At 42.4% G+C, this 18,815-nt stretch overlaps 2 protein-coding genes across 2 annotated transcripts in view; one reads left to right on the top strand and one right to left on the bottom strand.

The window, feature by feature from the left end:
• COMMD6 (COMM domain containing 6) overlaps positions 1 to 16,152 on the bottom strand; it is a 173,842-nt gene extending 157,690 nt beyond the window's left edge. Inside the window, exon 1 of the mRNA XM_086934886.1 lies at positions 16,016 to 16,152. Coding sequence (XP_086791012.1) covers positions 16,016 to 16,064 — 49 coding nt within the window. The 5' untranslated portion in view covers positions 16,065 to 16,152. The remainder of the gene's footprint in view (positions 1 to 16,015) is intronic.
• An 823-nt stretch (positions 16,153 to 16,975) lies between these two features.
• The window catches only part of UCHL3 (ubiquitin C-terminal hydrolase L3), a 408,547-nt gene continuing 406,707 nt past the window's right edge, over positions 16,976 to 18,815 (top strand). The window contains exon 1 of the mRNA XM_086934885.1: positions 16,976 to 17,195. Within this exon, the coding sequence (XP_086791011.1) occupies positions 17,046 to 17,195 (150 nt within the window). The 5' untranslated portion in view covers positions 16,976 to 17,045. The remainder of the gene's footprint in view (positions 17,196 to 18,815) is intronic.

The following is an 18,815-nucleotide window of genomic DNA, read 5'->3' as shown; positions in this document are numbered from 1 at the left end:
CAGACTGCAGGGACAGTGGCAGCCCGAGACAGCAGGCATTTTCCCAGCACTGACAGTGGCTCTGAGTTGGTAAGTGAAAAACGGATGGAGAGAGATCATAATTTTGTCTACTGCATTTTTTTGGTTGACTCACCATAAAGTAGTGCAGATGGTTAATATGCCTGCTGCAAAGAGTGCACACCATCTGTTGTATACTCATAAGATGTATATTGTTGGATCTGGTGCTTTAAATATTACATTTCATTGTAGGTTCTAGCTTTTGCGTTGAGAGCGAGAAGCGATTGAAGGTTGGTAGTCATTTGGAAATGGGTAAAATTGATGATCTAGGCTTACCATGGCATGCTGTTTGTTTTGATTTTATAGGCCCTTTGCTTCTTTAAGTTTGGGTCTGAAGTTTGGTGTAGTTATGGTTGATGTGACATCTAAATGGTTAATTGTAAACTTTGTACGAGAAATTACCACAAAGAATACCATTCATGTGCTTAGCGAAATCTTCAGAGAAGAGGGTTATCCTGTTAAGTTGATCACTGACAATGGCACACAACTTATTTCAACAGAAATGACTACTTACTTAAAATCTTGTGGGGTTATACATGCAAGGACATCTCTTTATAACCCACAGGGAAATGGAATTGTGGAAAGGGCCAACCGCATGGTTAAGGGTGTCATCCAGATGGCTGTTGCGAATAGAGGGGATGTGAGAAGGATGTGAGAAGGATGGTAAATGATTTGGTGTGGGCTTAACGTACAACTGAAAATTCTGCCTCTGGGAAGGTTCCCTTTGTGGTCATGAGGGGACGTTGTGCGAGTACCAAATTAATCCCGGCATTAATGAAAGACCTTATGGGTCTAGCAAATCTAGATTATGAAAAAGTAGATCATGAGAACATTTCAACGCAAAATGGGACTATAAAACCTAATGATTTAGTAAAATTCAAACCTGGTTGTGTGAGTGGTGGTTTCACTAAATTTCGAGGTCAATACAGAGTTAGAACTGTGCATAAAGGGTATGTTACTTGTTCAACTGTGAAAATTGGAACTTGTGGAGAGTTGCTCTATATAAGAAAAACAATGATCACAAGAAGGGTAGTAGTTTTACGACGATTAGCAATTTCAATCCTCATTTGTACATGAGTGATGAAGAGGTTATTAGAAGACTGCTTAGCGATCACTCAAGGGATAGAAGTGATGGCCTAGGAGATGTTACCAATAGAGGTGTTTCACAAAGAAACAGATGTCCTCCCAGGTATTTCCAAGACTATGTATGTGGAGACTTTTAGTTGCCAATAGTTATGTTTAACATAGAAACTCATGTTCTCCTATGTATTTTCAAGATTATGTATGTGGAGACTTTTGAGTTAATATGACATGACATTAATTATCACATAGTAATGTATTTATTCTTATGTATCTAATTATTCTATTGTTATTTAAAGGAGAGAGAATATGTTGTATTCTCATAATATGTATATTGTTGTATCTGGTGCTTTAAGTATTACATTCCATTGTAAGTTCTAGCGATGCTATGCACCTTGACATAGCTGTATTCCTTGCCAGTCAGTTGTCGGCTGGCTGGATAGGGAACACCACTGTTTCTTCTGGCTCGCCTAATAAAGTACATATTTAATACTGAACAAGCCTTCCACCAATCTTTGACTACAACACCATCATACCACAGGACTGTATTTTTTATGTGGATAGCTCAGTGAGTTGCTGCTTTTGTCACAGACATACTTTTGTTACTTGTGGTTCAGCTGTACCTGTGCTGTGCTGCACTGCGCTGAGCTGCGGTGCTCAGAAGTAACTTTTGGGTTTAAAAGCACCTAAACTGCTGCAGAGTTACTTGCGTGTCCAACAGTTTTCAGGTATCAATGAAAATGTCATAGTTAACTGATTAATGTTCCAGCTGGAGAAAGATCGGGCTTTATCTAGTGGCATGTTTGACTCGCCATAAATTAGTGCAGAGAGTTAATGTTAAAATCAATTCCAGGATTCAAGTAAATTAAGTTGGTGTTTATTATCCAGCACAGCACTCATAACCTCATTGCTTTAAGATCCAGATGCAACTGGCCTTATCTCTCCCAACCACCTTCCAGAATACAGAATGTTATTAGAATAAATACATGGCTCATGGACAGCAGCTCAGGAGCATCATGATGTCACTTACCAAGATGTTAATGAACATAGACAAAGTGTGATACAGAATGTAACATATCCCCCTTTTCCATAAACAAGCATGTTGTTCAGACATAATCACTAAACCTAGCTGGACTATTTCTTACACGAACATTTTGCTTGATTCTTGAAGCTACAGTGCCATCAACACTTTGTCCTAAAACTTCAGTGTTGGGTGTACATCTAGAACTAGAATCAGAAACAAAATTATTACACTTAGCAATTCTTCTTATATTCCACAATTTTCCATCTTGTGTAATTACAGAATTAGTAAACACTTTTTTGATCTGTATAGGTTTACCAAATTATGAGGCCAGGTCATTAGACCTGGCCTCATAATTCTTACCCAATATCCCACAAGAAAATTATGAGTTCTAACTTTCCATTTCCTATTGTACCAGTTCACGGTCTTATTTTGCTTCACTTCCACTCTCTTAGCTGTATCATGTACACATTCTTTAATATCTAGTTTACCTTGACACTTGTTCTTAAACCACCATGGACATACTTTTGAAGCAGGATCTCTTCCTTTGAGTAGTTTAAAAGGACTAAGTTCAGTTGTTGTATGAGGTGTAATTCGATAAACCCACAATCTCTCTCTTAACTCATTCATCCATTCACCACGGGTTTTCACCACATCTGTTATATATGACTTCAACACCCTATTAAATCGTTCCACCTGGCCATTCTCATGTGGTTCATATAAAGATGTACACTTGTGTGTAATGCCATGTTCCTTTAAATAATTCTCCATCTCTATTGATTTCAATTGCACTCCATTGTCTGTAATTAACACAGAAGGACAACCTTCTCGAGCAAAAATTTCTTTAAAAAACACAATCACTGTATTTGTGGTGGCATTAGGTACAAATTTTACTTCCGGCCATTTTGAGTGGAAATCAATCAAGACTAAGGCATATTGTGAATTTTCTGGTAGATTCTTAAATGGGCCTGAAATATCAAAAGCTAACTTTTGCCACGGCATGTCTGGCCACTTAACAACCTTTAAAGGGGGAACATAAGTCCTTAACATTCTCTCACTCGACACACACTCTTCACATTCCCTCACTACTCTATCTATAAATGCATCCATTCCAGGTCACCAAAAGAAGGCCCTAATCAACCTCTTCATAGAAGATATACCCGGATGTGTTTTATGAGCTAGCTTAAGTATGACCTTTTGTACACCTTGTGGTGGAACACATTTGCCTGACTTAAATAAAAAACCATTCTCCCATTCCAATTCTTCCGCTACCTTCACAAATGGTAAAAGCTCCTCTTTAATTAACTCTTTTTTTAGGCCATCCTTCCATAATGTACTTTTTAAGGGAACTCCACCTATCATCCATAGTTACACAACTGTCCCACTTCTCTTCTGTAATTTCCTGAAACTGATCTCCCATCACATCAGCTATAGTCACAATGAATTCTCCTTCCTTAACCACATCTACCTTGTCCTGCTCACAGGGCAAACGTGATAGGAAATCTGCAGTAACATTCTTCTTCCCTGGAACATACTCCGTGCTAAAATTGTACTCTTGTAATCTAGAAGATAACCTCGCAATCCTGGCAGTGGAATGGCAACCACCACCTGTAGACACCACCTGTAGACAATATATTAACAAGCGGTTTATGATCTGTTCTGAGGATAAGCCTGCAACCCCATACATATAACCTAAAATGTTCCACCGCCCACACACATGCAAGCAACTCTCTTTCAATTGCCGCATATTTCCGTTCACACTCGTTCAACGTGCGTGAAGCAAAAGCCACGTTCCACTCCTCTTTTCCTTCTCTCCGAGACAGAATGCCACCTAAACCATATAAACTGGCATCCACCATGATAATACACTCTTTTTTCATCCTAAAGGGTTTCAATGTAGGAGAATTAATTATATCCTTCTTTATGCATTCAAAAGCCTCCTGTTGCTCATTTGACCACACATACTTTACATTCTGTCTTAATAAAACCCGCAATGGTTCCATTTTTGTAGCGAAATTTTACACAAACTTACTGTAATATTCACACATACCCGTGAATGATAACAATTGATCCTTATTAGTAGGTGATGGTGCTTTAACGATTGCATCTACATTAGTTTTTTTGGGAACAATTCCATCTCCAGACAATGTGTGACCCAAATACTCGACTGTACGTTTAAAAGGTTTACATTTATGTGCTTTCAATGTGAGGCCATGGCTCTTTTTGCAAACTTCATTCAAATGAAAAACATGCTCCGTTTCATTCCTTGAGAAAATTAAGATGTCATCTTGGAAGCATTTGACATATTCATCCAAATCCCTAAATATTTGGAACATCACTCTCTGGAAAACTGACGACGCCGATGCCAGGCCAAATGGCATTCGTGTATATTGGTATAGGCCAAAAGGCGTAATGAACGCTGTAAGTTTTTTTGACTCTTCCTTAAGTTCTATTTGGTGATATGCAGAGAGCAAATCTAACGTAGAAAATATTTGAGCTCCCTCAAACATTGACACAACTTCATTTATATTTGGTAATGGGTGACAGTCTATGACAATATTAGAGTTGAGAGCTCTAAGGTCTACACATACTCTCAATTTTTGGTCCGGCTTGCGGACCAAAACAATGGGAGAAACCCATTCAGCCGATTCAATGGTTTCAATGATTCCCTCATCTGATAACTCTTTTAACATATCTTTTAATTCTTGTCTTGCACTTATTGGAACACCCCTAATTTTTTGTTTGACAGGTGTGGCATTTTCCTTCAGAGCAATTTTATGAGAGAAATTCTTTAATTTCCCTAACTTGTCACAAAACACATTCTTGTAACTGTTCACCAAAACTTTCTCTCTATCATTACAGTTGTTATTGTTGCCAATGGTAGCAATCTGATTAAATAGTGTATCATCACATAAAGTGACTGGCTCTTTGGCCCTTGGATTCAATATAATTTCAAGTTTATACTGATCACGCCATCCTAGGACATTAATTCCTTTTTTTGCAATGTACAGCTTAATTTCAGTACTCCTATGCTTAAAGCAGATTTTTACTCCAAAGTAACCATCAACTTCAATTTGATTGCCTTCATAACTCGCAGCCAAAATATCAGAAGCTAGTAAATTCTCTAAACTCAATTGCTTGTTCGACTTCTCTAAAAAATATTGACGTGTGATAATAGTCCATGGGGACCCTGAATCTACCATCAGAACTATGTCCACTCCACACACTTTAAAATCACTATTAGGTGATTTCTTAATATGATCAGGAACTCCATCAATAATGGAGACAACAAAACCCCTATCAACTTTATCTGTTTCATGCGCTAGATTGGATGAGTTTACTTCATTATCCGCAACAAATGACACTGCACCTCTGGATGGTGTGACACTACGTCTAATGTCCCTGCACACACTTATGAAGTGCCCTTCTCTACCGCAATTCCTACATTCCTTGTTAATTGCAGGACAACCCGGAAATGATGCTAAATTGTATTGTATTGTAATTGCATTTATATAGCGCTTTCTACCCCTGACGAGGCGTCAAAGCGCTTTTTCGGCAGATAGCACGCTACTCCAGGACCCACAGAGGATTAGTGTTGAATTAGTATAGTGAAACATGCAAGTACATTTTAAGTGGTGGATAGGCTAGTCAGTTATTTGGATTTGGAATGATAGCAGAAGGATAGAGTAGGACAAAGGTTAGTATTTATTTATCACTCGCTTGTTGACGCATGCTATTCAGGGAGCCTATAAAGGATTAGTGGTGAATTAATATGGTGAAATATGAGGTAATTTCAGTGGTGGATATTAGTCTGTTACTTGGAGTGAGAAGGATAGCGGATGGATAAAAGGGGAAGAAAGATTTGCATTCATATAGCACTTGTTACCCCTGATGGGTGTTGAAGGGCTTTTTTGGCGAGTAGCACGCCACTCCAGAACCCATAAAGGATAAGTGTTGAAAATTAGTATAGTATAAATATGAAGTAATTTGAGTAGTAGATATGATATTCAGTTATTTGGGCAGTATATTAGTATAGTTGAATATGGAACATGGAATTTGAGAAGTGAACCTGTTAGTCTGTTAATTTTTATAGAAAAAAGGATAATGGAGGGATAAGAGAGTGAAGGATTTTTTTTTTTTTTTAATGAGCAAAAGGGCTGCATTTCTGGCCCAAGTCCCGACCAGTCTCGAACAGGCCCAAACAGGCAACTACCCATGTCCTCTCCACCCTTAGCTGAGACGCCCTACGCCTGGCCTTTTTTGTAGCCCTAGTAATCAGGTACCCCTTCAGCCAATGGGAACCCTAGTGTAGTGACGGTCACAGATGTACAAAGACGTCACGTAGGTTAACCAGGAGTATTTATTAAAGTATGTGACATACTCTGCGACCTCAGCCACAGCCTCCGCTTCCGCAGCTTCCTCACACACTTGCCCCGGCGCTCGCCTTGGAACGCTGGTCGCGGTGACATTCTAAGTGATGTCACCGCGGGCAGCTCCATTACACGCGGAGACGCCGGGGGGCAAATCAGGTGGGAGATACCACACATCCCCCTCCCCTGCGGAAAGAAAACATAGAACAGTGCATGAACAACAGGAAAACAAGGAGGACAAGATAAATCCTGAACGAAATATCTTGAAGGTCTGGTCACTATCCTGCTAGGAAGAATAACTCAAGAATAGCAGAGTAGCAGGGGCTACGACTTAATATATTGATCGAAATGCCTGGGGGGTCTGGTCACTCTCCTGCTAGACCTACCACCTGGGTGGGGGACTGACAACAGCTTCTTGGTGTTAGGACCTTGGTCCTGCCTTGCATCACCCTCACCCCCCCATTCACTCCTAGAGTCATTCCCTGGTGGGTGGAACCTCACTACTCCCCCTAGGTTCCATATCTTTACCTCTTGAGTCTTGACGGCATTCTTGAATAGTTTTGTGATTTTGGTAGGACTACTGTACCCTGACCAATTTGCACTTCCAGTGGGGGTTCTGATCTTGATGCTATCCCCTACTTTGAATTCGGCCTCCCGTGTGGCCTTGAGCTGGTCATATCTTTCTTTCCTTTTTTTCATGGCTTCCTCTTGCTTCTTCAAGCTTTCCGCTCCTTTGGTTTGGTCTGACCATCCCTTGTGCCACTCCATCCACCCTGGGGATAGCTTGGTGTTGGGTATCCTTGCACGGAGCACCTCGAATGGGGTGACTCCCGTCGTCTGGTGCGGTGTGAACCTGTATGCTTCTAACCGCCTCCACGCCTCTTCTTTCCAGCTTATACCACTGGCTTTGGCTAACTGGATGCTCTCCTTGAGGGTTTTGTTAAATCGCTCAACCATGCCATTGGTTTCGGGGTGATACAAGGCGCAACGCTTGTGTTTGATGCCTCTCTCCACAAGGAAGTCTTCCATTTCTTTCGAACATAGTTGCACCCCATTATCCGTGAGGATGTTGCTGGGTAGCCCTTCCCTGATGAACACCTCTTTCAGGAACCCGATGACTGTCCTGGTCGTGACTTCATTTACAAACTTCATCTCCGGCCACCTAGAAAACAAATCCATAAGCACCAAGATGTAAGGCGTTCGCAGTTCTCCAGACAATGGGCCTACGATGTCTAGCGCCAACTCTTCCCATGGTCCTGACGGTGGCGGCCTGCATACCATTGGGGGCGTCAGTTGCTTCAGGACTTTGTCACTGTTGCTGCACGGAATGCAGTCTCTGATTCTCCTTTCGGTGACCAGGTCCATGTTCGGCCACCAATAGCTCTCCCTGAGTCTTTGTTTAGTCTTGGTGATACCCAGATGCCCTCCGTGGGCTATCTCAACAAGGTTGTCTCTCACCGATGCAGGTGGTACAAGTCTTGTCCCCCTGAATAGGCATTCGTCTACTATGGACAACTCATCCTTGACAGCCCAGTATGGCCGCAGGTTTTCTTCCCGTTTGTCTTCGTTCTTCCACCTGCCTTTTACTCTTTTGCACACCTCCTCCAGTATCTTGTCTTCTTCCAATGCCTTTCTCCAGGTTTCCTCTCCCAACGCTCTCTGGATGGTGCAGACATTCTCCATCTGAAGTCCATCCTCTTCTTCATCCAACTTCTTTTGCTTCTCCCTCGCCTCATTTTCACTGACGAGTCTCGACAGACAGTCTGCTGCAAAATTTTGCGTTCCCGGGACGTACTCGTCACCGAAAGTGTATTCTTGGAGGCAGACCACCCACCGCCTTATCCTGCTGTAGATGGCATCCAGACCTTTCTTGCTGAATACTTCCACTAACGTCTTGTGGTCAGTACGAAGAGTGAACTGAGTTCCCCACAGGAAGTCTTTGAACTTTCCCACCGCCCAGGATACTGCTAGGGCCTCTTTTTCAATTACCGAGTAGTTGTTCTCGGACTTCTGGAGTGACTTTGAGGCAAACGCTATGGTTTCTTCTCCGTCTTTGCCTACTTGGGTGAGGACTGCTCCCAGCCCCTTGGCACTTGCATCGGTGGGGACTACCGTCGCCCGGTTGGGTATGTATGACTTTAAGCTGGGGGCCTCTGCAAGTGCCCTTCTTACGTCTTCGAACTCCCTCCGACACTCCTGACTCCAGTTGAATTCAGTCTCTTTCTTTAACAGCAGCCTGATGACGTAGGTCCTTTCTGCCAGGTTTCTTATGAATTTCCCGTAGAACTCCAACATCCCCATGAAAGACTTGATTTTGTACTTGCTCGTGGGAGGTGCCAAATTTACGATGGTGTTTTGCAGTTCGGCCTTGGGACATATTCCTTCTGTCTTCACCTTCTGCCCCAGGAAATCTAGCTCTGCACAGCCAAACACACACTTATCTTTTTTCACTGTAAGTCCTTGTGACTGGAACCTCCCAAGCACGCATCTCAGTCTCTTATCATGCTCTTCATGGTTCTTAGCGAATATGAGCACGTCATCCTGGTAACACATGACGACTGGGATGCCTTTCAAGATGTTGCCCATGATTCTCTGAAATACGGCGGCCGCCGAGACTAGCCCGAAAGGCATCCTTTTGAACTTGTATGCGCCCATCGGTGTCACAAATGCTGTGAGTTCGTGCGACTCTTCGTGTAGCTTTATCTGGAAATAGGCTGAGGTGAGATCGAGAGTGGAAAACACCTTAGCTCCCTCTAGCATGCTCATCATTTGGGTGATGTTCGGTAGGGGGTATCGGTCGACCACGACCTCCTTGTTCAACGCCCTTAGGTCGATGCAGAGCCGGACCGACCCATCCTTCTTCTTTGCGGCCACGATGGGTGCCAACCATTCCGTCGCTTCCACTGGTTCGATGACTCCAGCCTTGCACAATTTCTCTAGTTCGGATTTCACCTCTTCTTGGATGGCAATAGGGAGTTTCCTGACTTTAGCCACAACTGGCTTAGCGTTCTCTTTCAATCTTATCTTGTGACAGTAGTTTTTTAGGCATCCAAGTTCTTCTCTGAACACTCCTTTGAACTCTGTCACCATATCAGTCTTGTGTTCTTGTATCTCCTGTATCAGGGTATGGGGATTACTGTTGGGATTAAGATAGACCCCTAACTCCTTCTGTGCTTGCCACCCTAAGATGTTGTCCCCTACAGTGGACACGTACACTTTGGACACAGTTGCCCTGTTACTGTATTCAATTTTCCCTAAGAAATAGCCTTTCATAGAGATGGGGCGACCAGCATACCCCCCAGGCCTCAAATCCATTTTCCTCAAGGTTATCTTTCCCTTAGACACTCGAGAGAACTCTTTTGCATTGATAATAGTTATCCTAGAACAGGAATCGAACAATGCTTCCAGATCAATCCCCCCTACTTTTATGGTGTCTTTTGGGCTGTTGACCTGACCTTCATCAACCTGCACCACTATTTCTTCACACATGGTGTCGTTGGGGCTTTGGACCTGCAACTCTTTGATCTGCACCACAATTTCGTCGCACACTACATTCGTCCTGTCTCTACTCTGTGTACTGACCCCCTGCCCACTCTTGCAGTATTGCTTGAAGTGACCTTTCTTACCGCACTTGTTACATGTAAATCTGAGGGCGGGGCACTCTTTGTCGTTGGCTAGGTGTCCCTGCTTGCCACACCTATAGCAGGTGCCCTTGAACGATCCCCCCAATCTGCTCTCCTTCTGTTCTCTGCCCGCTACCTTCTGGCCTTTGATTACAGACACTGCCTCACATTCGGTCACCACTTCACTGACATTGGTCTTGTCATCGTTTCTCTTTTCCCCAGAGTCTTGCTTTATCTCTTTGACACACTGCAACATGTGCTCCACCTGCTTGGCTATGATAAGAACCTCCCTCAACGGTGGGTCATCTTTAAGCCATAACTCTTCACGCACCCGCTCCATCCTGCAAGCCAAAACAAATTGATCCCTAATTCTTTCCTCACTCGCCCCACCAAACTTGCAAGTAGCTGCTAATTTCCTCAACTCAGAAACAAAATATTCAATAGATTCTCCTTCCTTCTGTGCTCTTTTCCCAAAGTGGTACCTCTCCATGATTGTGCTTGTCTTGGGGAGGTAGTGCAAATCTAATTTCTTTAGACTTACTTCAAACTCATTGAGACCCCTTGCTTCCTGCGCCCCTAAGTCTGGGAGGTGATCCAAAACCTCCTCTCCTTCCGCACCTAGGTAATAGGCTAACAATGCAACCTTCCTTTCTAAACCAAGGTTAGGCCCACATACAGTAGCGTAATTCAAAAACAATTTTTTCCATTTTTTCCACTGAATGGTGGGATCACCTGGGTTGGTCAAGAAAAAGGGTGGAGGAGTCACACTTTGCATGGTTATTCGTCACAGGGCTATATTACAGATCTACAACCCAGATGAGAATGTACACGTTCTGCTAGACCAACTGTAAACGTAGGGAAGGGTACTATTTCCCTGTGCCAAAATAAGCAAACATTCATAAACTACATCCGTGTACACTTCTACTTCTAGTATTAGTTTTCAAATAACCCTCTTGTAGGAACAGTTGGAGTGTGCCCCAGTTGCATGGGCTTCTAGATTTTCATGCTACGGGTCAGTTCAATAATACATGAATAGCGCAGTCCACATTCAGCCCGCAGCGGAAATACTTCAGAAAACTACTTGTTTTTTTTTTTCCCTTGCACGGCCCACACTCCCTGGAGTAGACTGCACTCTGCTTAAAGCTGACTGCAGAAGAATGCTGACTCCAATAGTGCGTGGCCACCACCCTTCAAAATGTCATTCCTTCATTCACTTTGTGCACTACACCGTGTTTATTTCTCCTTACTGCCAGCACAGTTCATGTTGAAACACTTCCGTGGTGACAGAGAAACAAAAAACCCCTTCTTCACATGCCCCTCGATGCGTTAGGAAACAGCACACAGTTTCTGACGAGTTCCGGTTAGTACGACTTCCAAATACTGGCAATGCTCATATTCCTTTGTGACAGTGAGTGCGTTACACTCCGTTCACTCTGACTTTCAAATGCTGGCAATGTCATTTATCAAACGCCCTCCGAGGTAACAGAATAGCTGCCTTCATCACACGCGCCTCGCTGCGTTAATTCTGAACAGCTGTGCCTTTCCTGTCATTCTCCGGTTGCACACTTAATCATCGGCAAAGTCACTAGGGATGGTGAATCGCACTTCACAACCAATTCTAGTCGTGCTGTTCACTACGCGCTACCCTTCGAATGCGCTACGCTGCACTTGAGTCAGAAATGGGTAAAAGGTGTCTGCTCTACGCTTCCGTGACTGCCTGTCACAGGCTCACCATAAAATCCTGAGGTGGGTGAAGGAACAGCGCGCCTGGCTCTCGCTTGTCGGGTCGATGCAGCTGGTGCTTCGCTTCACCGTTTATCAGACCCCCGCCGCACCAAAACGCCTCACACGCTTACATGACCCCAGATGCCAGTTCATACCATGCAGATCGTGAAACGCGGGTCTATGTGCAGCGCGCTAGGATAGCTGGCAGGCGTTACCTCACTTCTTGCTCGCACTGACGGGTGATATATTCTCACTGACCCGCAGTCGCCCTTTTCCTCATTCCTTCTTCCGCAGAGCCTTCTGCAATGGGATCATCGCTTCACCTCTCGACCCCGCTGCTGTTCCTTATTTCGAAAATTCCGCCGCGACGCGGTCTGCTTCAGGAGCATTCGAATACTTTTCTTCGTCAGCCGTCTCCTTCTTCTCAAGGAAATTCCTCTTGCTTCTTCCAGTAAGCTGTTCTCTTTACCTTCCTTCAGGCGTGTTGAGGTCGCTGGTGTGTTTTCCCTCGTCGCCAGTGTAGTGACGGTCACAGATGTACAAAGACGTCACGTTGGTTAACCAGGAGCATTTATTAAAGTATGTGACATACTCTGCGACCTCAGCCACAACCTCCGCTTCCGCAGCTTCCTCACACTCTTGCCCCGGCGCTCGCCTTGGAACGCTGGTCGCGGTGACATTCTAAGTGATGTCACCGCGGGCAGCTCCATTACACGCGGAGACGCCGGGGGGCAAATCAGGTGAGAGATACCACACCTACCCCTAACATTATCCAATCACAACATTAGCCCTAACTTCAAGAACCAATAGGAGACCAGGACCTTGATGAGATTTATTGCCACACCTAAAACAAACTGCATTGTTTCGTGTTGGTCCTTGGGCATACCTGTACATATTAGTGTTTGAATTTCCCCTATAGTTGTGTTGGAAACGTGTATGTTGTTGGAACTTTGTAGGTAGCTGTTGCATTGTGTTCTCAATTTTAGGTTTAATATAACAAACTTCCTCCGCTGCCGATTTTTTATTAGAATAGTCTTTGACAACCTCCATCCATTTCTCCGACTGTTCTAGTGCCTTTGCTTCTGTAATTGCCTCAGTCAAGCTGGGATTTCCTAAAACCCACAATCTTTCTTAATTTTTTTTATTCCTAACGTGTGCTATGATTTGATCTCTTATCATTTCATCTGTTAACGATCCAAAATTACAATGCAACGATAAAGATCTTAATCCTGTGAGGAAATCATCAAAACTTTCATCATCTTTTTGCTCTCTGGTATAAAATTTGAATCTGTTTAAAGCAATACTTGTAACAGGCTTAAATCTTTTTTCTATTCTTAATAAAGCCTCATTATATACATTCAAATTATCACCGCTACCATCGCTCTGGGAAGCGATTTGAGGCAAAGATCTAAAAATAACTTGCCCCTCCGATCCTAAACAGTGCAACAAAATACTTTTCTTTCTTTCTGCCCCATGCGTTCGCCATCTATCTATCTATCCATCTTTCATATATGTAATAAACTCTTCCTTCCATCTTGCCAAAAGCATAGGAGGATCACCCTTGGACTGCAAAAACTTTGCTGGGGGATCAAACTGCATGTTTACACGTTGAATTAAGAAAATAAAACAAGCAGGAATAGTTATGTTATATATGCATTAACTAAGAACCTTTGAAAAAAATATATTGCGTAAGAATAAATAAATAATAACTATTATAATATAACTCTTAAGATATTAATATCATTTGAACATATTCAATCGTTTTAAAATAAAAATGAAATACCACATCATGAATAAACCACCATTAGTAGTTCCTTGCGTTGAAATGTAGTAGAGCAGTCATGTATTATTCATATAGAACAAGGAATAAGGAAAATATACTAAATAAGTTGAAACAAAAAAAAAATGAAGTAAGCAAAGTCGTGTAGTATTCAAATGTGAATCACCGCAAATCTTCGTGCTTTGTTTATTTCTGCTGCTCCCGTGATAGAAAATGGCCGCTGATGACGTCAGACGTAAGCGTACAACGTCGTGGTGCGCGTGACGATGGAAAGCACTGTTGTCATGGATGTTCCTTGGAACTCTGAAATGCAGCTTGCTGTCAAACGTGAGTAGATTTGAAAGATGCCACGACTTTAAACGATGATATGATGATATGTTTTAAACACGTAAAAACAAGATCTTCAATCGGACTTCTCTTCAAATGGCAATCAGTCCAGCCTGAGAAGAGCGCAATGTAGGCAATATTTCCCTGCTACAAACCACCGTCTCACAGTTTCCCCTCACGTTTCAGTGAACGCGGCGAAAACATTCATTAGTTCAATAATTTAACCTTCACCAGCGCACTGAACAAGGAATAAAATAATGTAGTAACGCCATCAATCACTAGGTGGCAGCTTCGTTCAATGCAGGCAAACACGAGTATCTTCCGAAGCATTAGTCTGCGATCGGCAAGATCCAATTAATCAGTCTTCAGCGCTTAATTGCGATAGATGGATATTAAATTCAAAGAATATATAAAGCGAATACAGGCTTTTATAATTTCAAATAGACCAAGTGTTGAAACAACTGCTGATGAAGGCAGTTCAAGCAATTCAAGCACCACTGCTGATGAAGACAATTCATTAAATTAGTTAAATGTAAATGTAAATGTATTTGAGCTTATATAGCGCACAGCTACCCGCAGTGGGTTTCCCGGCGCTTGCTTATGGAACCCGTCCTGGTATTCCCCTGTGAGATAACCCCAGCAGGGTATCCACAAGGTGAAAGCCAGGCATCCCGCCGCGAGGGGCCGTTGTGGAGATTAAGCAAGCTATTGCCCAGAGTCGCAGAGTGTGAACCCGTGAGTGGAGAAGGCACCGGAGCGAGAATTATCGAGTCCGTGGAATTTTTATCCCAAGACCCGCCGAGGCGGGGAATTGAACCCTGGTCCAGGACCGATCTCAGCTTCCGGGTCTGCCGCCTCTAACCCCTGAGCCACACTTCTCCACTTCTCAACAGTGTTGTCCCACCTGCATAGGTACGTGGAGGATTGATTCAAATTGTGCAAATTAGTTAAAATACAGCCGCAGGTGCTACCAATGCACAAATAATGTAAAGTAATGTTCCAACTGACGCTGGTGCTATCAATGCACAAAAGTAATTAAACATGAATATTTGAAACACTCCGTACTTGTGCTGATAAAATGACTGGAGTGTAACTTGGTTCTTCTCCCACGTCGCCAAAATTGTTAAAATCAATTCCAGGATTCAAGTAAATTAAGTTGGTGTTTATTATCCAGCACAGCATTCATAACCTCATTGCTTTAAGATCCAGATGCAACTGGCCTTTTCTCTCCCAACCACTGAACATAGAAAAAGTGTGATACAGAATGTAACAGTTAATATGTCTGCTTCAAACTTCAGGGGCTTTGGACCAGTTTAAACATCTTTTTAGAGATCTTGTTGCTCAAATAGGTGTAATTTCTCATATGGATCTGTTTCCATGGACTTCATTGCTCGATTTTGCTGGCAAGAAAGTGTCATTCAAAGTGGCACACATTTGGTCATTGAATGTCACTCATAAGTACACTGAAACCATAAATATGTCACACATAAGCAATGTGAAACTTTTGCAGCTATGTACTCATGTTATACCAGTTGTGTGTGAGTGGATAGCTGACACAACTCTCTTCTGTATATCGCTTTATATTTGCAGATTAATAACGCTTGAGAAAAGTTATCCACCATACAAAAGCTATGAACTCTCAATATAACTTTACTCTACCTTGCAGGTTTGCCCTTTCATCGTGCTTGATGTAGTGTGTTTTTATTAATCAACTTAACGGTAGTCGCTTATCGACCTACGGAGGAAGTAGTCGTCTGGATACAACTCATCATCTAAAAACACGTGAGGAAAAGGTGAGGCAAAACCAACAAATATACTAGGAGTGCGAATAAACATAAAAGACAACAGAAACCCAAATGATTCTTCTTGCCACTGGGGGACACGGACAAAATCTTTTATGACATTTCTTTTTGCTATTAGGACAGGCTGGTGGGTAGTATTCATGCACTTCAAAATGATTCGTGTAATTACAGGGAATAATTATGGCAAAAGGTTAAAGCTCTTCAAATCTTGAGGGCAGGGTCGGACTTACCGCAATTCGCCAACAGGCTCCGAATCATCAGCGCTCCTTGTTCCGCCATGGAGCCCTAGTGACAGTGCCAGCCCAGGACAAGGACTTGGTACACATTAATCAAACACTAGACCGCGACCTAGCCAATTGGGATGTGTAAGTGTCTGCACGTCGGCCATGCTGGGGGTAAAAAAATATTTTCTTCGCATAATAAAGGATAGCAATAGTATGACCATTGACTGAATAATCTAAGAATTTCAACAATCACTACTCGATCATAGCCGTCATTTTTGTTCGCGTCACCTTCTGTAGCTAGGTGGGAAAGAAAGGAATACATTAATTACTGGTTCCGAAAATCCGATGGCAGTCTTAGCAATGCTCAACCTAAACAAAACAGATCATTCTAACCGTCGACTCCTCATTATGTTACTCGTAATTTCACTTCAAGCTTTGACAAGTGGGCCAGAAGTTTCGGGTTGTGGCTCGACCGGTTTTGTTTAAATCATATCACCACCCTCTGAGCTACGCATGCCCATCTTCACCTAAGGAAAAAACTAAAACGGAGATGTCAATAACGCATAAGTAAAGCCTCTAGCATTTTAAAAAGGCGGACCTTTAATTTATTAAACTGGAGAAAACATATATCACAAAAAAATGGCGATAGAGTTTTAAGTGTTAAGCCGGGTCAGAGTCTTTTCTTGTAACAGCAATAGTTATAGTTGCTTATTTTATCATTTTAAATAATTAACATTATTTATATCAATCGTAAATTAACCGCAAATAATTGATCAAATAAAAGATTTGTAATGGTTTAGTTTGATGCATATAAATATGTAAAGTTGATAATACCTAATAACTATTGAGTAAATTGCAAAGTAGTAACATTCCAATATGGCCACCTGCATTGTTACGCTTGGTAGTTTGCGCTGTCGTAGTCCTACGTCTGTTACTATGGCCGGCGGAAGCGTGGTTTCCACTGTCAATGTAGAAAGTGTACACTGCTGAACCTGCTCTTCACAACATCTCGCTGCTTCTCAGCTTCAGCGACAAAATGCAGTCCCAGCGCTGGCTGCCCCTTGAGGCTAATCCTGATGTGTGTAGAATAACTTTTTGCAAAATGCCTTATTATTTTAACTACTCTGTCTGCAGCATCAACGTATCTCATGTCTGTTTCTGTATTTTTTTGCAGGTCATGAACCAGGTGAGTTCCTTTTTTATATCTAACACAAAGCATACAATTAAGATCTGTATATTGCAACTCAGCAGTCTCGCTTTTCGTCAATTATTTGAATGTGAACTTGTCAACGTTAAAGGATATACACTTCATTATGTAAAAGGCGAGATATAGCGAGTCTTTTGAGCATCTTATTTTTTCCTGGGCGCTAGAGTAGTGGTGATTGGGAGAACATTAGGTTGGCACAGCAATTTATAAGGAAGCTGCGCGAGTCAGCACAAAGTTGTGGGCCTCCTTAACCAAGGAGTTGGCAGAGAGTAACAGATTTACAGTTTTTGGCTTTGCATAAGTTTGACACTAACACGCTGCACTGCTGCTTGGCTTGTCACCTTTCCCAGACTAAAATACAGGTCGATTTTTAATGTTTTAAGATTCTGCAAAGGCCCGATCACGATACTTAAAAATAACTTTATTTAAATGTGTCTGTATTAATTTTCAGCATGGTTTTTCTGTCTTTCTTTACCTTTTATCATCAGTCAAGGATCATTAAGGCGGCCGAGGAACTCATCTTAAAGTGATGTCTTATGTTTATTGTTTAATGTATGTATTGATAAGGAGAAACATTCCGGCTTTAGGTGGTTTGTTTAATTTTTGTACCAGCCCGAACACAAAAATACTGGCTATGCTGGTAAAGAATGGCTTGATGGCAACCCTATCTTTTTCTGCTGGAAACTACACTGTATAATTCAAACGCCATTGTCAACCACTCCATACAGCAACAACTATACAAAGTAGCGCCCTCGCACCCCCTCCGCAAACTTTCTAACCCCCCCAAAAAATGTCTGAGTCCTCACTGGACATTCTATCAGCTGAAGGCTCCATACAGGAAATAAACGTGCACATAAAGCCATACTCTCTGCACACAACAGTTTCATACAACAACCCTATCTCATCTCCACAATACTAGAGAAAGACTTAGCACCACTATTAAACCCACAAAGTCACTAGTGATAATGTCCATCGCCAGAAGCTACAGCCACTTGCTGCCTATCTACTCAGTACACTGGTTTTACCTAGATACTGTTTCCTACGCTTAAAACACAGTGCACTACGGCATGGTAGCCTTTTTTTCCCTCCAATTTCACCTACAACTCAAAAAGATCCCTCATACGTCCACCCATCTCCACCTAGATATTAACTATGCACTATTTTATTAGAACAACTAGAAAGCTATTTAGCTTGCACTAGGCTATATGCTCATCTGTCTATAAATCCTACCGACCCTCAAATGAGTTCTGCATTCCTCCCTCCTTTTCCATGAACTGGTGCTGTCCTACCCATCTGCCTTGTGACAAAGTATCACACTGTGTGACCTCTGGACCAACTCTCCTAACCATTACCTAGCCACAACTGTTCTTTTACCTTGAGCATACACCTTTTATTTAATTTCCCACGTAGACTTCATGAAGTCATACACTTGATGGCATCTTCTAGAGAAACAGCATCATAGTTCTAGACGCAATATTTGCTCCTTGGACCAGAAACAGAACACACACCCGCCAAACCAATGTTTTGGATCACACTGATAAAACTTTTCAACAACCTACTTGCAAAGCAGATCAGTGCTGAACCATATCCTAAACATCC

The sequence above is a fragment of the Lissotriton vulgaris genome, chromosome 8, assembly GCF_964263255.1.
Source record: "Lissotriton vulgaris chromosome 8, aLisVul1.2, whole genome shotgun sequence".
Classification (NCBI taxonomy): domain Eukaryota; kingdom Metazoa; phylum Chordata; class Amphibia; order Caudata; family Salamandridae; genus Lissotriton; species Lissotriton vulgaris.
The sequence above is the reverse complement of the archived record's forward strand: the minus strand, read 5'-3'. Positions and strand labels throughout refer to the sequence as shown.